The 20,810-nt window shown below is 40.4% G+C and overlaps 3 protein-coding genes across 4 annotated transcripts; 1 reads left to right on the top strand and 2 right to left on the bottom strand.

The window, feature by feature from the left end:
• Positions 1 to 282: 282 nt before the first annotated feature.
• Positions 283 to 3,610, bottom strand: LOC149115311 (uncharacterized). The gene is made up of 2 exons (XM_089284854.1): positions 3,258 to 3,610; positions 283 to 1,334 (listed from the first exon to the last, which is right to left on the bottom strand). The coding sequence occupies exons 1-2, from the start codon at positions 3,608 to 3,610 to the stop codon at positions 1,067 to 1,069; spliced, it is 621 nt and encodes a 206-aa protein (XP_089140980.1). The 3' UTR covers positions 283 to 1,066.
• A 623-nt stretch (positions 3,611 to 4,233) lies between these two features.
• On the top strand, positions 4,234 to 14,553 carry LOC149115310 (uncharacterized). Of its 2 annotated transcripts, none has more exons than XM_089284852.1 (7): positions 4,234 to 4,372; positions 4,813 to 7,738; positions 7,861 to 8,173; positions 8,618 to 9,139; positions 11,520 to 12,113; positions 12,468 to 13,187; positions 13,819 to 14,553. In XM_089284852.1, the coding sequence occupies exons 2-7, from the start codon at positions 4,838 to 4,840 to the stop codon at positions 13,947 to 13,949; spliced, it is 5,181 nt and encodes a 1,726-aa protein (XP_089140978.1). In that variant the 5' UTR covers positions 4,234 to 4,372; positions 4,813 to 4,837; the 3' UTR covers positions 13,950 to 14,553. The 2 variants fall into 2 exon arrangements, with proteins under 2 accessions (XP_089140978.1, XP_089140979.1); XM_089284853.1 differs by lacking the exon at positions 13,819 to 14,553 and adding an exon at positions 13,274 to 13,489.
• On the bottom strand, positions 14,426 to 20,185 carry LOC110051376 (uncharacterized). The gene is made up of 4 exons (XM_020757413.2): positions 20,031 to 20,185; positions 18,875 to 18,964; positions 18,349 to 18,452; positions 14,426 to 16,355 (listed from the first exon to the last, which is right to left on the bottom strand). The coding sequence occupies exons 1-4, from the start codon at positions 20,107 to 20,109 to the stop codon at positions 16,140 to 16,142; spliced, it is 489 nt and encodes a 162-aa protein (XP_020613072.2). The 5' UTR covers positions 20,110 to 20,185; the 3' UTR covers positions 14,426 to 16,139.
• Between the last annotated feature and the right edge of the window lie 625 nt (positions 20,186 to 20,810).

Raw genomic sequence — 20,810 nt, 5'->3', positions numbered from 1 at the left:
GTTCCATCTCTCTTTCTCCCTTCTATCTTACGTCAAACGTGAGGAAGCCCTGAGTTGACCGTCAATCAGAATTGCGCGCTTAAAGTCTACGATTGTAGGATTTTTCTGAACACTTTTAAGGCGGAAATACTGTGTCAGGATAAAAAGTAGACATTTCAATCAATATATTATTCAATCAATATATTTAACGTGGTCGGTACGCTTAGCTAAAAAGCTAGTTTACAGGTACGTCACGAAAAAAAAAAAACAGAAAAAAGAAATTATAAGAGCCTTATGAAGGTATATTGACAAGTACAGGTCATTTTATTGACAGCAAGTAGTTGCACACTTTGATATCTACAGGTATGAACAAGATTAGATCCACGAAAAATGTGGTGAGATATATATTCTCTAATTTTACACCTCATGAACTCTTCCCGTGCAAAAGTATTAACAAAATAATACAAAACCTATATTGCGAACATGTTTCAACGATTTGACGTCGCTTTTTTCTAGGTACATAAGTATCTATACATAAACAGGGTTATAAATGTTAAATGACAAGATAAAATAGTCTGGATAGAGTAAACTTGGTGAAAATTGAATTTTAAACATGGCGGACAAGTCCTAGGGAGACTCTTTTAGGTGAAGAAGCTCCCACAGAAAATGTCTCTCACCACATGGCTTAGCATTGTAACGGGAGGCCATCAACAAATTAAATGTATTCGAATGCTTGTCACCTTAGTAATAACGAAAGTGCACTTTATCAAGGCTAGAATTATTTTTGAAGAAATGCTCGATAGCACATCTCCCTCTATAAGGGCAGTAGCAAGTCTGTGATAGAATCAAGCTTCCCTAGGACTGGACTCTACATTACTGACGTTTGGATAGGGACAGACCCTTACCATTAGAGATAGAACAAAAATGATAATTTCTATGTCGTCATCTGCAGAGGTAGGAAAACATTATGGAGCACACACAATGTGGGCTGAGGTTCGCAACCTCAACTTCAAATCACAACTTAGAAGCCCTCTTCTAAGGAAAAGTATAATTATAAAGGCGTGTTGTGATTCTCATTTAAGGATGACTAGTCATCTCGATTAAAGGTGTCTCGATCTGTCCTTGTTGTAACTTTGAGACCTTTGTATTCAAGTATTTTCTCCTTGACAATGTCAGCTCTTTTCTTCAAGTCCAACACGTCGATGACAGTATAAGGGATTTCATTCTCCTGAAGAACTTTCTCCATCATCTTCGTGTAGTGCAGTAACTCTTCCATCTTAGGGATGAGGCGAATGTCATCTGTCTGTAAGCATTCTGGGTAGGGTCGCACTACGAACATTAAAGAGTTTTTGTATCTGAGAATAGAAAAAAAGCACAGAATGAGCTTTCTTAATAAATTCAAAAAACAAGAGTCAGTGTCAAATTCAGCTCTTGAAACGTGCGTATTTGCTCTCTCCATAACGGATTTGCAAACCTTGCATTTTGGTCATTGGTCAGTCTATCAATGTGACTATGGAAATCTTTTCACACACACAAAAATGGAATTTGCGCCATATAAATGTATTGTATTATTATTATAATAATAATTATTATTATTGTTATTAAAAATACAATTGACTCAGGCATAATCGTTTTCAAAGAGCCCCCCCCCCCCCTCCCGGTTGCTTGTTTAGCGGCTTGTCTATGACCACCAACAAAGATTTTAGGTCACCATATTCTCATATTTGTGTTCTTTGTCCTGAAGTCGTGGTTGATCATCGTTGTTATACAAACAACTTAAGCAGTTGTGAAATTAAAGCCTGAAAAAAAAATTCAGACCTTAACGGGATTCGAACCCATGACCTCTGCGATACCTGTGCAGTGCTCTACTAACTGAGCTATCAAGCCACTGGGAGCTGGTCACTTAGTGAGTTCGTAATATACCCGTAGATGGTGAAGAATTCTTGTCCTGATTGTACAATTTTTCAAGTGTCGTGTATGTTCCCTATTCAATAACAATGAGAAGAATTAAGTAACAAACCCAAACACATCAGGCTATGACGGAATCAACAATTACCCTTGTAGCTAAACTTGTCGCGAAATGAACACCAGACGAAGAGGAATTGATTTTGAAATTACAATATTTAAAGCCCAAAGAGATCAAATAACTCTCTTTAAACCCTTTAGTTTTTCATTTCTTCAATAGGTGTTACTCTTTTCTCCTTAGAATGGATACCTTGGCAACTCGCGCCTTCATATTGTTTCATTTTAGTACTTTTCGACATCTGTTATATGGTAGTGGAGTTGTGAGTCGTCTTTATGAAGTCTTATAAGATGCCGCAATTGGCTGATTTGATGGTGGTGAGGTACGGGTCATCCTTGAGGTGATCACGAGCGAAGCAGACAACTTTTGGCGTGATCTTCTGATCGTGCAGTTGCTTGTATAATAAGTGATTGCTACAGGGTGACAAGGTGTACGAATCTTCGAATAGTAAAAATCAGAATTTTTTTATTGGTCGTACCATTTGTTGTTTTAATACGGCAGGTATCTTCTTGCTAAGAAAATTGGAAAATTTACCTAATTACCGTTACTGGTAAAGATGCATTTGTAAATATATCGACAACCGAATTGTCTTAATGAATATATTTAATTATCAAGTCACAGTTGTCTATAACAAGAAAAAATAAACCTTGGCGGAACTGATTATTTCATCCACTCAAAAATTAAAGATTTGTCAGGTACTCTCTACTGGAGCAGTCGAGGCGAATCATTGGGTACTGCAACTCTATCAAATGACCACAGAAAGAGATGCCCTAAACCTTCGGAGAGAACCCCGAACATGTTGTCCTCCGAACCGTTGTAAATACGTTATTATTGAAATTATAGCAGACCGTCTGGGAAGTATAAATCTGATTGTGGCTTGAAGCGATCACACTCACAGTTTGCAAGTAAAGCATCTGTGCGACATCAAAATTCAGAATTATGGGCAAATGATTCCACTGGAGGTAAGCCCGACACAGAATTTGTTGTGATCTCCACATGAGGCGTTTTATTTATGAGAAATGTATTGGCTTTCAGCGTTCCGCTTCGCTGCTTGTTGGCGTCATTCTGTATTCCCGGACCACCATCATTTGGAAGCCATCACAAAAAAATAAACAAACACTACACTTGAATCAGTCATTTTCGAATGAAGATTTTCATTTAATTTTTGGCCGTTTTCGTGCAGTAACAGAAGGACTCAATATGCTGATCTACTACCGTACTAAGTAGCTTTTAACCCGCGCCTTAAATTACGTACCTGTTAATACAATCCTTAGCCGATGGCAGATTTGAAAGTCTTTTCATGCTTTCTTCCCCGAGATAAACCAGTGAATATATCAAGGGGTCAATACCGCGGTCGGCGATGTAGGGTGTTTCATTTCTAGAATTGCACTCCTCAACTTCACATTGTGCTTCCAGAATTCTTTCTTGAAGTTCCTCGAACTTCGTTGGATTAATCTTCGGGTCGAAGTCTTCTCGTCGAAGATTTAAATCCTTGATAACGTTTCTTGCTACTTCGGCTTGGATATGTAAGTTCATCTCTTTTCCAACTTTGTTCACCAAAGTTGTCTTTCCGACGCTGTGGGCTCCGCAGATAAAGACTCGAAGCATGGTAGATTTGAATTCAGCAGACAACTACTGACGGGAATTTTAAAAAAAATATCCGGCAAGAAATCTTTTGCGAATTGTGTTTCCCTTTCTTCGTACCACGGTTTTCCTGTTTAAGGTTGTATCTTTACGATTGAAATTCAATGAATGGTAGAATGAAATCGCTCTCTCTCTTCACGATGAAGCTTCCAAGCGTTGCTGAACGACGTTGTTTTCACTCTCTTTTTATTCAGTGTTTGGGTTACGCTCTGACAGGTTTAAATAGCAATAAAATATGCAAACGTTGCCTCAGCCACCTCACTCCCACTCGGTCAGGATTAGCTCAGAGGAAGAGAAATCATAACAAGCAATTTCTAAGGGAACTGTGCACTTCCTTTAGGTCAAAAGAAACTCTTATATCTTTAGAGTCGCAAGGTTTTATTCACTGGTTAAGTCGTGGAGGAGGGATAAAAGAACCGCGACACAAATGTTTCTATTCCGGTACAATGATAGCCTTACCTGGTCCACCCTTTTTTTTTTTTTTTTTTTTTTTTTTTGCAAAGCATCACGTGATTTCGGGGAAACAGGAACAACAGTGTAATTCTCGGAAGAGGATACCACAGATATATATAAAGAAGCAGCAGACATCTTGTGTAAAGTTTATTTCTTTAGCCTTGGACTAAATCATTGTTTTACTCCACCAGGCTCAGTCGATCGTCTCCGCCATGAGAATTGCCACCAAAGCAGTAATCTGACTGTTTTTATCGAAGTCCTATAGCAATCCAAGTGAGTTTCGTGAATAGCTATCTCTTAGCATGCATCTAGCGGTCAGTCCATGTAGAATTGAAATCGCTACACTGTACTGTGTTATCAAAATGACAACAGGGTGCAAATTTGACCGTACGTGAACTTTTGGGAAGTAAGCACATTGACCCGCAGTGTGTTTTAAGTCTGGCAAGTGTGGGGAACATCACGCGAAATACACTTTCATGGACATGTTTTCATAAAAAAGCAGTATCGCAGCTCGAGGAAAATTTAAAGATAGAAGGATAGCGAGCAACAGCGAACGCAGCGAATCGCTGTTGTTTTCCGTTGTTTTTTCCTGTTTCGTTTGCTTCTCCCCTCGCCCAAGGTATTCGCTTCCAAGGCCAGGGTATGAACTGTAGACTTATTCGACGTTTTTATGTTATACTTGATGATGTTTATTTTGTTTGTATTTCTTTTAGACTAGGCGCTGACCCTTTATAAGCCATGGAATGGAAGCCAGTCGAAGGCAAAGAAGACGGCTGCCCCGTAATTTACTTTTCAAAACGAAAACCAGGACGCGTTTCTGATGACAAAGGAATTGAGGTGAAGACCATTGCAGTGGATGTAAAGAGACGGGATGACAAATGTTACGAATGGAAAGACTTCAAAACTCAAGTTAGAAATGACTCACAGAACAGTGTGTGTCCCTTGTATCGTGTGTACAATCCAGCTAACTTTCTCGTTGTTCACTTCAGCCCCAGCGCTCCTTTCGACGCAGTGTCGAGATTTCTCAAGAATGGCATTACGCTTAGATACGACAGTCATTCTCCTGAGGAGAATTTTGCGTTCTTCGGCCACAGTGCCAGCCAGCTCAGAGAAAGGACTTGTGTTCTTTATAATGAGAAACAAGGGAAAGTGGCAGAAATTTTAAGCCATTTTGGTGACTTTGAGAAAATTCAAGACGTTGCCAAAAGAGCTGCTAGAATTGGACTGTTGTTCTCCACTGCGAAGCCTGCCTGCAGTATCCCTGACGAACAAATAAGTTCAGTTCCTGATTTGGAGCGAGACAAATACAATTTTACCGATGGATGTGGTTTTATATCGACGGAGTGCGCGCAGCGAGTGATTGAGACATTGAACCTTGCAGCTGTGTACAAGGACGTCAAGTCACCCGAGATTCCCTCAGTATTTCAGATCCGTTTGAAGGGATGTAAAGGAGTGCTGTGCCACAATCCCAGCTTGGAACAGGGAATACAAATCCGTCCTTCAATGGAGAAATTCACTTGGAACCTTAATGGACCGCATCTTCTTGGCATCGTCGACAAGGGTTTCTCGAGACCAAATGAGTTTGGTTGTTTAAACAAACAGTACATCATGCTTTTATCGGCGCTCGGGGTATCTGATGAGGTTTTCCTAAAAAAGCAAGAACAGTACTTTAGGGAACTTCAAGAAATTACCACAAGCCATGAAGTGGCTGTGAAGTTTTTGTGTGCCAGTGAGGAATTTGAGTTGGCCGAGAGACTGTTGAAGACAGGAAAACTGGACAGAAGAACCAAGACACGACTTGAACAGTTGCGGAACCGTGTTCGAGAACCCCAGCAATCCAAGCCAAATCCTTTGCATAAAACGAAAAAATCTGCTGCCTTGAAGTTAAAAATCCCCATTGAGAAGTCCAGAAATGTTTATGGAGTGTGTGATCCATCGGGACAGTTGAGTCCCAAGACAGTCTTCTTCCAGCCCACAATACGCGGAGTGCCAACAATCTTGAATAACACGCGTGTAGTGGTTGCCAAAAATCCCTGCTATCACCCAGGGGACATCCGTGTTTTGCGATGTACAGATGTTCTTGAGTGTCGTCATCTCGTCGACTGCATTGTTTTCCCAACAGCAGGGAAGAGACCTCACTCTGATGAGATTGCCGGAAGCGATCTTGACGGCGACAAGTACTTCGTTTGCTGGGATGACGAACTGGTCCCGGAAAAAGAGGATGAACCTTGTCAATATCCTGCTGCTAAGCCTGTCAAACGAAGTAATCCCACTAGGGACGATTTTTTGAATTACTTTGCAAAGTACAGCAACGCGGTGGTGAGCAAACTTGATGCTTTGTTTGACAAATGGGCGGACACAAAAGGGATCAACTCCGCAGAGTGCAAGATCGTCGCAGCTTTGTTTTCTCAAGCCATTGACTCTGCCAAAACGGGCAAGACAGTCAGAATCCCTGTTCATGTTCTGCAAGCGCCAGCCAAGAATGACAGCAGTGATGGTTTCGTTTGGCAAAAACTGTACCAACGGGCAAAGCTATTTGAAAGCGATCAAACCATTGAGGATGCAGTAAATGGAAAAGTTGATGACTTTGAAGAGGAGGACATGCTTGCTGTTGTATCCAACCAGGAATCAAGGCTCAGTGAATACAGACTCTTCCGGTATCTATACAAGTGGTGCGAACAACCCAACAAAGAAAGGGACATTCACAACTACATTCAGTTAATTGACTTTTCCAAGTTTAGCCAAGAGCAGTGCAGGCGACTGCCAACAGACATCCCAAACGCTGACCTTGAAATTCTCCTCAATCCTCTGAACCAATCAAAGATTCTTTCAAGGCAAGACATTGAAACTTTCAAACTTGATCGTGGTCACGAGAGGCGCTGGCGTCTACTGTACAGAACAGAGGGTGGGGAAATGTCCTGGAGAGTCATCCACAATGTTCTGAATTCCCCCCTTGAAAAGCTACTTGTCTTCAAATTTATGCTTGCTGATATTCAATGGGTCATTTCCTTGACAATGTCAATTCCACTTAACCCATCAGAGGTGCTGACTCTAGAAGATGAAGATCAACCCGCTCAGGCCTTCGTCTCAGTGCATGTTCAATCAACCGAACGACACGTTTTACAACTGAAGGGAGGTTACAGCTTTGCTTTGGAAGGAAAACGGCTCGATATCTACACAGGAAAGAAGCAGAATACATTCATCTGTCTGCGGGAAGATGAGAACAATCGCGTACCTATCATGAGTGTTGCTCTTGATAGATTCAAATCAAGTCTTCCGAGAGACTTTCAAACTCGACTTCGAAGAGAGCAGTTCTTAGAGATGGAAGTTTTCTGTGTTTATAATCATTCCGATCCTGGGCAAAAGATTCAGAAACGTTCGCCGCAGCATTCCGTTATGAATGCCTATTCGGGTGAAGATGATCCAAACCACCAAGTTCCCGTAGGAGACAGCAAAGAGCAGACTGAATTTGTCGTCCGCAAAGGTGATTTTCCAAGTCTGTTTTGCGACCCTGAAGAGTTGCTCAGCGATTTAGAGAGAAACATCGTCAGTGTGCAAGAGCTACTGGAGAAGGGACGCTTACAAAGCAGCCACTTGGATGGAATGTGCGACAGAATGACCTCCTTAGCCGATGACAAGGTTCGATACAAACTTTCTTGAAACTTTGAGCGAAAATAATGATAATAATACTGATTAGTTAATTCTGTGTCTAGGACTAAACACAGAACCGACTTAGGATTCCTTTTGCTTTTATATCGTAGGAGAGACATCAGATAGCATGCCATCTGGAGTCAGTTCTGTGGAGGACTCCTTCAAGCATTGTTTTAGAGACAACGGATCGCTACAAGAACCTGTTGATCTGTCTGTTAAGCGGTCTCCAGGAATTCAATGTTGACGTTGTCCTGGGTGAGAGTGTGCGCATTACGCTTGTGACGCGTGTGAAGCGATACTTTGAGTCCTTGTGGAAGAGAGACGTCAGGTTCAGTCTGGACCAAATGTATGAGGTCATCGATGCAGTGCTTCTTGGAAATGACTATCACACTGGATGCCGCATAGTTCAAGTCATTTCTCAAGGTTAAGTATCTTGAAGCCTCATTTCCGTCTCCTTAGGGATTGCAAGGATGCAGAGGTGCAAAAAGAAGTATAGGTCGAGGGGTCTCATGCAATCCACTGACCTCACGTTGCAAGCTTGAGAACCCTTTATTTGACTGAGCGTTGTTTTGAGTACCGCATTGTTATTTACAAATTGCTGACAGTAACCCGGAATGGACTAACCCGGAATGGACTCACATATCATTCAGATACCGATCTTAGTCATAATTATCAGATTCTTGATACTGTTAAATCTGGAGTTAAAATGCATTCGTCTTAGCTCGTCGGTGTCTTAGTCATAATTATCAGATTCTTGATACTGTTAAATCTGGAGTTAAAATGCATTCGTCTTAGCTCGTCGGTGTTTTGCATACATTAAGGAATAACTTTTGATTGTTTCGATTGTTTCTTTTCTCTTTAATGCAGGTCAGTTACCTCTTGAAGGTTTCACATGTCACCCGAATGCCTTACCTTACTTTTTGCACTGGATGTCTTTAACAACTCTCGAATCACTAGAAGAGGTTAAACAAGCTGTGTTAGCTTCTCATGGAGCCCTCCCACGTGACCGTGTGACAGCTCAAGCTACTCCATACAGTGAGCACGAATTAACATTCACGCTAGTGATAACAGCAGGGAGCCACTCATTTCGTCCAGCAGATGGCGTGGCTCTTAGTCGAGCAGACATTTCCAGGCGTGAATACATCGGTGAGATAACAGCGATCGATGGAATAATCCTTACAGTTAACATAGTTTGGCCCACAAATTCAGATGACTCTTCAACGAAGAATATCGTTGAAGGAAAGTGGTATCTTCATAAGTTTCCTAGTCTTGTTGGATACCGACGCATTACAACAGCGTTGAAAGCTCTTCAGAACGTGACATCGTGTGGACGAAGTCTCTTTGAAGGAATTGTTGGCAGCTTTTGCGTCAGCGACCCATCCAGTCCAGGTACATTTAACAAGGGTAGCAGGGATGGCGTTGGGGGAGGGGAGTGGTATAGTGGCGAGGGCGCTCGCCTCCCACCCATGTAGCCTGGGTTCGATTCGGGCCTGTTGCCATATCGTGGGTTGCGTTTGTTCTTGGCTCTCGCCCTGCTAAGAGGGTTTTTCTCTGGATCCTTCGATTTCCCTTCTTCCTGAAACACTTACTTTTCCCGCAAATTCTAATTCGACCTTGATAGAGGAGTCGCATGCAAACCACTAGGGCGAATGGGACTTCCTTGCGAAACATCGTGATTTATTTATTTAGCAACATTGAAAACGATGGGTGGAGTGTTATTTGGATACAGTGTTCTGTGGAGGAAGGTTAGTTTCGTTGGCTCCTAATTCAGTGCCTGTAGTTATTCTTTGTTTCCTTGTTTTACTTAACTTTTTTGGGCGCGTTCTTGGTTATATCGGAAGGATAAAAGGTGCAGTGATGTTTATACAAATGGTACATTGGAGTAGTTATTAGATGTTAAGTTCTCAAGCAAATCCAAAGTAAGGGCCTTTAATGCTCATACACCAGGGTTATTTTAGGATATTAAGGACGGTGCCTGTTTTTGTTTGTACGCACACGCTCTGCCCATCACTCAAAGCATGGTTTACACGCAATGCGCACGCTGACAATGACATTGACGTAATCAACTACGCTACCACGTTTGCGACTAAAATGAAGGCAAAATTTTCCTACCCTGACCAAATCAAGTTTAATGAACCTGAAATAAAACCAGTAACATTAGAATAGCAGCATATCGCTAACCACTAACTGTTAAGGTGGCTCAAAACAGTTTCCAGCACTTTGCAAGACTCATATTTTGATGGGTCATTATAATCACTCTTTATAACTTGATGCTAGTCATGGTATCAAAAAACTGCCCAATCATTGCTGAACAAATTGTTATAATTTTCGCGACACAACAGGTTACTATAGCAATAGTACGACCTGCTAAATACACCCTCAATTTCAGCTTTAAGTACTTTAGCAAAGTTGTAAAAAATTTTGGTCATAGGGTTCAGAGCCACCTTAAATTTTCAGAACTTTAAGATGGCTACCCCATGTACAAATATGTTTAAGACTTTGCCAAAATCTGCGTCTTATGCTGCTAATTAACAAATCGAATGTGGTTTAGCGTGGTCTGTACTCTTATCGACAACGATACGCGTCATCACATTGGTCAAAATGTTGTGGACTCACGAGGAGCAGCCGAGTGAGTAGTTTTTTGATACCATGATTGATACCATGATTTTTTGATAAAGAGTGATTATCATGACCCATTAAAATCTAAGTCGTGGAAAGCGCTGGAAACTGTTTTGAGCCACCTTAACGCGTTCCAGCTGAAAAACGTACTGTTATCCGCAGAACATTATACTGAAATCTAATTGTAAACATTTACCAGCGGATAGCGTAGTGCGGGCGCAAAACAAGTACGAGAGACGCACATGTTTGACATATTGGGGGATGATAGGAAAACCTGTAACGGGCGCCGAAAACGTTTTCAAAAAAGATGAAAAAACTCATTTAACTTTTAAAAACGAGTGGTTACCCTTACATTTTATGTTATGAAATGGAAGTGGTAAGCCTATTGAACAAGTGATTAGCTTTTTGGTTGCGAGGAAAAGCTATCTAGACTGTGTTTTGGCTAAACCAAAGGAGAGCTGTCAGGGACGCTAAAAGCGCTGCTGCGACGAGTTTGTAATTAAAAACATACCAAAAGTGGTTTTTATGCTACCATTTACCATGTAATTTAAAGATCTTTAAAAATGTGTTTGCTTTTCTCTTGCTAAAGGCGAAGTCTAAGGAAACCTGTGGAGAAATATCTTTTCCTTCTTTTTCAGAAAACTGCTGACATAGGCATTTTATTCAAAGTTAAAATGCGTGTTTACCCTCAGTTTTCGATAGCCCTTGCTAAGATCTACTTTTCCCATATGGTCCAAAATCTGGTGAAAAGACCTTTGTATTTAGCAGGCACCGTCCTTAGTATTCGTCAAGAACTGGTCTGAGAATCAGTAAGCAAATTACAGAAAGAAAAACCAGTGTTGTTCTTACCAATTACATTGATTTGCCCTGAATGCAACGAATATTGGAGAGAAAGATCGCTGTCAACAGGTAACCAAAATGCTTACCAAGGCAAAGACATGCATCTGATTGGTTTACAAATACAATATACACTGGTTAGTTTGGCGTGTTGCCCGAGTCTTTTGAACCCGTTTTAGCGCTCAGATACACTGCAGATAGTTCGTTTAGCACGTGCACCGTTAAATCGTTCCAACCATCCACCTACAACCACTACCACAAGCCATTTTGTCGCGTTAAGAGTCTAATTCTTTTCAGTTTTCCTCTTTCTCAGCTTCAAGGGCAGCGGGTGAAGATGAAGATTTGTCTTTGTCACCAGACGCTTCTTTTCTAAAGTGGTCTTCAGGCAATGACAGTCAAAATGCTGCTATCCAGGAAGCTACCTCCAGTGTGTCGGCCATAACGCTTATACAGGGGCCTCCCGGCTCTGGGAAGACCATCACGTGTGCAGAGATTGTGCGCCGCTGGCTTCTTAGTAGCGAGGATACAGTTCTTGCTGTGGCAGAGACAAACGAGGGTGTAGACAACCTTTTAAAGAAGTTTTTAGAGCACGGTATAAACGAAGAAAAGATTGTTCGTTTTGGAAGTTCAGGATGGAGAGTGGCCAAAGATCTGGAACGTTTGACGTTCGAATCCAAATACCGCCAGCGAGTTTCTGACAAAAGAGACCGCAACAGAATCGACAAAAAGATGGCAAAAAGGATACTGGAAAGCTGTAAAATCCTTTGCACAACTTGCATCAGTGCAGGCTCCTCTTTACTTGAAGGGCTCGTGTTCAAGCGAGTCTTGATTGACGAGGCGTCACAAGCCACTGAGCCAGCAATCCTTGTTTCTGTTTCACATGGCTGTGAGAAACTGGTTTTAGTCGGTAAGTCGCTTTAATTTTTAACAAACGTTCTAAAAAACGCAAAAATAAGAATGGAGTTAGCACCCAGGATTGTGAAAAAGAATACAAATGTTCGAATAGTCGGAAGCCAATTAACGTTTCGGTTGTAGCTCTTTTTTCGACTATTTACGATTTACGTCTTGGTACATTTTACTCTTATTTTACGATTGTTCTTTAGTACGTTTATCGTTGGATTTGAAAGCTTCTAGTTTACGAGGGGCGCTTTTTGAGGAAATAGCAACGTAATAGACGTTTTAAAGTTCTTTTATGGAATTCCCGTTAAGAAACTCTGTTTTAGCTGAGACTAACCTTGCAATACACTATTCTTTTCTTAAGGGGATGACCAACAGCTTCCTCCCATGGTGCTATGCGAACTTGCTAAGGGTCCTAACCTACTGACTGTCTCCATGTTCTCCCGGCTACGTACAGTAGGACTTCCAGTACGCATGCTCAATGTACAGTATCGAATGCACCCATCCATAGCCTTCTTCGCATCAAGTCATTTTTATGACGGAAGGCTAAATAACGGAGTGTCAGACGAAGAGAGAAGAGCTCCAATGGGATTCAATTGGCCAAATAAAAGCAAACCAGTGGCTTTCCTCAAAACGCCCGATTTAGCGCAAGAAAACAGCAAGACGTCATCTAAACTCAATGCTTTCGAAGCCAGACAAGTGTATGAAGTGGTTCGTGATCTACTCAAGGAAGGAGACGTGCCTAATGAAGGAGTAGGAGTAATAACGCCTTACAGAGCACAGTTGAAGTTGATCGCAGATCAAACCAAAGAATTTGAAAACGTGTCAGTCAGAACAGTGGATGGCTTCCAGGGACAAGAACGTGACGTCATCGTTTTCTCAGCAGTGCGTTGTAACGAGCATGGATTTGTGGGATTCTTGGACGACGAGAAACGAATGAATGTTCTTTTGACACGCGCTCGCAGAGGAATGATCGTGATTGGGAACAAGACGACGCTCGGAAAATGTGATTTGTGGAACAAGTGGATTGAGTGGGTGGAGGAGAATGAGCTGGCACGTGACTGTACCCAAGATGACGTAACAGGTAAAATGTTGAAAACACTCATCATCAAAACCACCAAAATCATGCGTGGTTTTTCGAGCTAATTCTCAATTTACGTTTTATTGCAGATTGATACCATTTATTCTGTTACTCTTCCGGTCATTGATCTTGATGACTGCTTTTCTGTACTTCCCTCAAACATCCTATAAACCTTGCGCACTTAGGCTGTCCTCTTACTTTAGCTTTCACGATTATCTCGGTTCTTGTGTTCTGATTCTGGTAACGAACCGAATGGAATGAAGGCGGTGTAAGCAACGGCAGCTGTTACAGCACAACGTGAAAAAGCACTGAATGAAAGAATTAAACCTATACCAAGGGCAGTCTTGCTCTTGATCTAGTCTGTTTTTCCAAACAATGCATGAGGCGAAGAGTTGCGCTAATCAACATTGTAAAACCATGCTATTTTTCATAGTATCCCAGGTGTGGTTTTTTTAAAGAATGCCTTGGAAAAAAGAGATTTGCTATTGATGCAATAGTCAATGAAATAATGTAGTGGCTTGTAGTGGACAGCTAAGATTTTCTTTCGTCTTCATACTTGACGGAATTTGCGTTAATTCCTTTTCACTAAATTGACAAATGGAGTGTATGATGCTAGTCTGCTTGTTTATTCCAGAAACTCAGAGTCAGGCAAGCAATTCATCTGGGAGAAGAGGCCGAGGCCGCGGCCGCGGTGCTTCACAAAGAGGAATGGGGCGAGGCAGACAAAGAGGTTCCAGGCAGGCTGCTCGTGCCAGGCGGTCATAATGTAGAATCTGTCCGACAGACAGTAGCAGGAATCTTTGATCGCTTCAGTAGTTTTGTGTTTGCTGAGCTCACCAAGAACAACATCTAGGAATGTTTTTTTTTTTATGACTGTCTTAAAAGCGACGTGCTGTATTTAGATTTGGTTAAATACCGCAGTGAGCCAATCAGAGCGCATAATAAACCAGTAACAAGCCAATAAAAAGCGCAGGAACTCAATGCAAGATTGGTTTTGGTTTTAACTCTGTTTAACGCAGATGGAAAATGCTGACAACTCCCTCAATAACTCAACAAATGCTTTATATAATTTTTATAGTTACACCAAATAATAGCCAGTCTATTAAGTCATGCATGTTAAAGAAAAGCAGTTTACACATTTATCATGAAACCAAATAACGTGAAATAGACACAAAAATGAGAAACCGAAAACAAAAACAACAACAACAACAACAAACAAACCAATGACATCATCCAAACTATTGAAGGCATTTTAACATTTTATTTCAGCTTTGTTATGAATCTTCATCTGTATTATAGAATATTTGAAAGTTGTTTTAAAAAACTAGCAAATTTGTGCAAAATAAAACGGTCATATCATTTCTTTGAATGTGTGGTGTTGCTGAATATTTTAGTTACTTCACACTTGTTACACCCATTTACCACTAGCTCATTAAATATGCTTGTTACCTCTGCTAGCTCCTGTTATGTTTCATGGTGGATTCTTTCTTGGTCTATAAAAAACATATGCATTTATGTGCACAGGAATGTGATTACATGGGGATATGAAGTTGGATACTGCAAAAAGACAGCACACCCACATTTATACCCCAAGAACTAGCAACTGTGAGGAATGTGGACCCCACTATTTATGGGTCTTATGTTTTGGTACTGATTGAATTTAAATGGCCTACCCTAAGAATGGTAGTTTTCAACTACCAGACTTGAGTTGGTTCTTTCTGAAAGCCAACTGATATCTTCGCTGAGAGTAACCAGTGAGTGATGTGTGGATTTCACTTGGCCAGAAACAAATTACATCCTTCCTCTGACTGTAACTTAAAAGGATACTTTATATCTTAAATAATTTTTGTTTCTTCATTTTATAATGATATTAATCATGATATGTGGATAAAAGCACGTCATTTTGTACAATCCAGCAGAAAGTTCAAATCCCATACCCTTTGTCAATTTTACAATATATTTTTTTGTAATTACACACCCACTGATTCATAAATTATCATACAGGCATAGATTTTTTTTTCTCATTATAGCGCATGCTCTCATTGGCTACCTTGAGGTCACAAGATGTTTCACAATGAAACTGTTTTTGTCCAAACTGAAAGTCTCTGACAACCTGAGGGTGCACCACTAAGGAAGGAATGGTGTAACTGACTGGTGAGGAAAACAAATTTTAAAAGTGAATACGAAGAAGAAGGCTTCATCTCGGTGGGGAGGGGGGGGGGGGAGGTGGGGGAGGTGTGCACCCCCTGCATCCTCCCCCTAGATCTGCCCCTGACCTCCCTAACATGGATCTACTCATGTCTTTGTTGTGTGATGTAACTAATCACTTAATGACTGGTCCCTTGGGAAACCAGTAGATTTTATTTGTGATCTTATAACAGAAACCTTTTTTTGCCTTTGTGTCATGTGACTGGTGACAGCTAGCAATCAGAGGTAATTATCAGAAAAATTGTTTTTACTCATAGTTTGTTTAAAACCAATCTTTTTATGTGGAATTTTTATTGCGTAAAAGGTCTATCTGAAAAATCATACCAAAAAATGTTTTTCTTCAAAATTTTCAATTTTTGGGAAACTGATATTTTAATCTCAAGGTTTTCTTTGGCCGACAACCCCAGCTCAACCTAGGAAACACTGGAATTCTTGAGGAACAACAACAACAACAACAGCAACAACAACAACAGCAGCAAAAGCGACAACAACAACAACAGAAACAAAAACAACAAATTGAACAGCTCCTCTAGGAACAGTCATTAAGTGTTAATTGTTTCGTTTATATCCACATACACAACACAATCAAGAGCTAAGTTCTTGACTATATGCAGTGGAATCTTTCTAAAACAGGATTGCTAAACAAAAGGAAGCTACATGTGAGGGGTTAATTCATCAATAGTCTTGAGTTGTTGTCCACTACTTCCTCCTATATGCACTATAACTAATAACATCAGTAAGGTGCTGTTAACAGTCCAGTTTCATCGCTGAAGGTGGTACAACACAGACAGGACAGTGGGTGTGGTGCACTACATAATCACTAACACTTCCAAGGATTGTACGTCTAGCTGTACCAAGTCCACGGGCGCCAGTTACAATCAGGTCCACATTTTCATTTTTGGCCTCACTGCAAATCACATTACCTGCAGGTTTGCCGACTACCAGGATCATTTGATAATGAATCTGTTTGAAATGAAGGATAATAGCAAAAGTTATTACAAGAAAATGAAATTTTAGATGCAGGGTCCTAATGGTTGATTACAGTGCACGGGACACTGGATCCTGTGGGGGGGGGGGGTACTCCCTTATATGGGCTATATAGGTATGTGTGGCCCCAAAGGGTATGGTTTTTCAGCTGTTTTGGTCATTTTTAATAGGGTATCGATTTTGGCCATTTTGGACTTAAGTAGGGTATGGTTTTTGCACTCTAGTCTTGAATTGGCTATGTTGTTTAGAAGAAGCTACCTTTTCATCATTATCAATAAGACCATAAACAAAACCCCTTCAAAAATTATGTTTAGGGCAACTGTGTCAGCTGCAACGGTCATAAATAGGGTAGGGAAAATCGCAGAGTTTGGTTATAAGTAGGGTAAGGGTTTTGGGAAGTGGGCTGCACACCCCCACCAAATTTTTCTGGGAGTACCCCCCGGGTACTGGATCAAGTGTTCTGGGATTCTAGTCTCAATTACAGCTGCCCTTTGGGAGAAATGTCCTCCCTGATAAAACTCTGGCCAAGGATCTTCACAAACTGGAACTGAGAGAGCAGCAAAAGTGAAGCATGTCCTGGGTTTAACCTGGAGGAAAACCCTTGGAACAAGCTAAGTAAGGTGAGGCCAACAACAAATTAACTCAACTCACACTAATGGCGTCAGGCCAGAATATATCTCACCTCTATGCTCACCCTAAAAAAGTGACTCTCTAGTGTGGCAGTTGAATTTATGCACATCTTTAACATTTGTCTACCTTAATTCATAAACTACTGTTTTAAGATTTCCTTTGATTGAGTGGTAAGTTTTCTTGTCCCTCCAAAATGACTCACTTTGAACACTTTGTTTATCATACAAGGTGTGCATGCATGTACATTTATATGCTCATGACCAAAAATTAATATGCAATCTACCAAAAGGAAAACGATGGTTTGCGTACATTTTACGCCAATGCCTGGCAAACCAATAGGGGGATTGTTGCTGATGTCACTGTTTACATTTTGGCTCATTAGCACATGACTTTGCTTTGAGAAGATATTTATTTAATATTTTATTAATTTATTATCAACTTATTAATGTATAAACTAACTAGACGTTACATTATGTAGAAAAAAATAATTAAACAAACGGTGAGGAAACCTTATAAGACAGGGTTGCCACAGTCAGGGAAAAGTCACGGAAAATTAGATTTTATTCAAGGTCAGAGAAAAGTCAGCAAGTTTTGTATCAGGTCAGGGAGTTTCTAAATCCCTGTTCAAAGTCAGTGAAAAGTCAGGGAATTTTATCTTAAGGTTGCTGCAAATTATTTTATTAGATGTTTTTGTATAGACAATGCAATTTTGTTTTAAAAATTATCTGAGCCATCCTTATTCTTGTTGATTCATGACCAGAAAAACCGAGAAATGTCAGGGATTTTTCTTGTTCCAGTGGGTGGCAACCCTGTAAAACCAATTGGGCTTGTACTGTAAACTTCATTTGGTTCTCTTACTAGCTGAAGGCAGGATGCATCATTTACTGTTACATATGAATTCACTCCCAACAGTTAAGAGATATTATGAAACATAGTACATGTTGAAAGTTTAAGCTCTTTGGGTGTAATATTGAAGGAGGCATAATTGGCTTCAAAAAACTACAAAATTTCTGGGTGGCAGAAGTGCCCAATGAGCCCATTCATTAAATACAAATTAAATTTTTAATTTTTAAATCTGCATGGTACAAGAAGTATTTTAAAATTCATATATTTATTATCAAATTCCTTAGCGTAGTTAATCATCTTATGATCTTTCTTTCAATATTCACAACTACGTTTTTTGTAGCTTTATTATTATTTTTTTTTACCAGCATTTTTTAAGGTTTTTGTGCAATACGAATTGAAAGTAAATAGACCAGTCACTATATCATTCCCTGCTATCTATGATACTTTAGCAGATGAATTGTGAGGGAGTTTTGAAACTGTTTTGTTTTGATACCTTTTTCTCTTTACATCTTTCCTCATATCCCTGCATCATTGTTTTGGCCTGCTCTCTTAAATCATTCACCATCTGACTCCATTCTTCATAGTATGCAAACACAACTGCCATGGAAAAAAAATATAGACCATATGAAAATAATTAATGCAGTTACTTACATGTAGACATGTTGGACAACATACTGGTGGGTTAAGTCTGTATACGAGCCAAGAGGTTCATCAAGTCTGTGGTTATCCCTGTTTCGGTGGCATGAAGTGACTAGCAGTATTTCTTCTCCCCCCTGTATGGGAGGCTAGTCCATCACAGGGTTAACCCCTAGTAATAAGTTCACTTGTACTCATTTAGTTTATACACCTGGGTGGAGAGAGGCACCGTGGGAGTAAAGTGTCTTGCTCAAGAACACAATGTCCCCGAACAGGGCTTGAACCCAGACTGCTTGATCTGGAGGTGAGCGCACTAACCACTAGGCCACCGCATCTCCATAACATACAAATTAAGAACAAAATATTTTAAAAATTGAACTTACATGGTCCAGATGAATATGGAAGAGGTGGAATCTCAAAGGCATGTAAAACAACTACTGCATCTCCAGTACAATGAACATTGCTCATATACCCTGGAATGTAAATGTCACAGGTAGTTATTTTGATCCTTATCCCTTTGTGGTTAGCATCAGTCCAATGGTGATGCCTGTCTAAATACAAACTTTGGATACTGGGACATAGACAGCCTTGGGTTTACTGAGTGAATGCACCAGTGAATAAATATTCATGTACTCCGACACTCAAATAAAGTTTTATGTATTTATGTACCTTTATATTGTTTTGCTGCACCGATTAGTGTGGAATAATTATTACAAATTTTGGTCGACAAGAATAAGTTCTCTGAAATTGGATTCAAACTAATGCCATTAGGGCAAATGCTAACAGGTTTCATAGGTTGAGAATGACCTCAAGTTTAGTATAAGTTTGGTCAGAAGCATATCACCAGTTTGGTGCAAAGATTTTTTGACATTTGTTGCTTACCTAGAAGTTCTTTCAACAAAACAAAACATGTCAGAAAGGAGAAGGGTGCTAGTAATATGGTTTATTCACAACAGAATGAAATTAAGAGTTAGTTATTTGTCAATAACTGGTCAATTTTAGGACTTTTTGGTTTAGAAACGATAATTATTAAAACAAGATAACGCTCTGAAGGCAATGAAGGAGCCAGTCTGGAATTGTAATAAGCTTATAAATAGTGTGTTTTATTGAATAAGAATAGTGCTTTACAAGTCGATTTTGAGCTTCCTGAGACACGCAAAGAGCACTAAAATGGCTCTGAATTTTGTAATTATCTTCTGATCACCTGATAACTACAGATCGCACTTATGATTATAATTATGGACAGGGCGAGGTCACCCCCCATTGCTATCGGTCCGATTTAGCAAACTCCCTCAAACTTCCTAATCCCAGTAGGACGACCCAGAGTGAAGCATGACACTGAATTTGTCATGTATAGGATAACGACATTCACAATTTCTCAGAATATATGGAGTGAAGTTGCCAAGAGAAATTTTCACACCATCAGCAAGCAGGACATGGCCAAGGTCACGAACACGCTTGCAGAGAATTGTAGCTGCTCATATGCGTCAACGAAATAAGAAAATTAAATTACCGGTCTTTATCTACTAATAAACTTACAATCAAATGCTCGATCACCATGTTCACTGCCGTCGATCGCGATGAGAACTTTCCTACCGCCGGTTTTGTTCTCCGCCATGTTTACGTTTCACACCTTGACGTGGTCGACTGTTGCCGACTGTAAACTGGTACCTGTCAGAGCCTGCTGTTATGGTATACAGCAGCCTCCCGTCGTCCACGCGCGCAAGGCATGCAACGCACGCACGAGGGCGCAAGCACGTCGACTAGAAAGCACGTCCGCAAGCACAAGTACAAGACCCTCGCGTCCAAATGCACGCATTTTACTTTCGTCAGCAGGGAAGCGGAAAAAAGCGCCATAAAGTGTCCAAAAAGTTAATGTTGCTTGAAAAACGTTTCTAGTGGCCCTGAATGAGCTGAGACTGAATTTTAAAGGTCAGGGGAACAGCAATGAATTTACCATGCCTCAGTTCCCCAGTGTGGTAGGGGTGGGGGATCAAAAGGTTTTTGGATTCTCACGGTTCTACATGCTGATTGACAGAATAGCTCTATAGGTTGCTGATGAGAACTGCTTTCATTTTGACTGTTTAATTTAAATGCTCTCATGTTGTATTTTCCTATTGCATTAACTGATAATTTTCTAATATTATAAATATTTGTCACCAGCTGTGAAATATAAATTTAACAGCTATACTATTCATAAAATTAAACCAGTTCTTGAGTAGCCTTTCCAGCTTCAAAATGAGTCCTGGTTCAACTTGGAGATTAAATACCCCAAAAAGGTCAAAACCAAAAAAGCACTCTAAGCAGTGCCCCTCCCTG

Source organism: Orbicella faveolata, unplaced genomic scaffold (genome assembly GCF_042242905.1).
Source record: "Orbicella faveolata isolate gen_17 unplaced genomic scaffold, um_ofav_v1 contig_13, whole genome shotgun sequence".
Classification (NCBI taxonomy): Eukaryota; Metazoa; Cnidaria; class Anthozoa; order Scleractinia; family Merulinidae; genus Orbicella; species Orbicella faveolata.
Note: the sequence above shows the minus strand (reverse complement) of the source record. Positions and strands in the feature narration are given on the sequence as shown.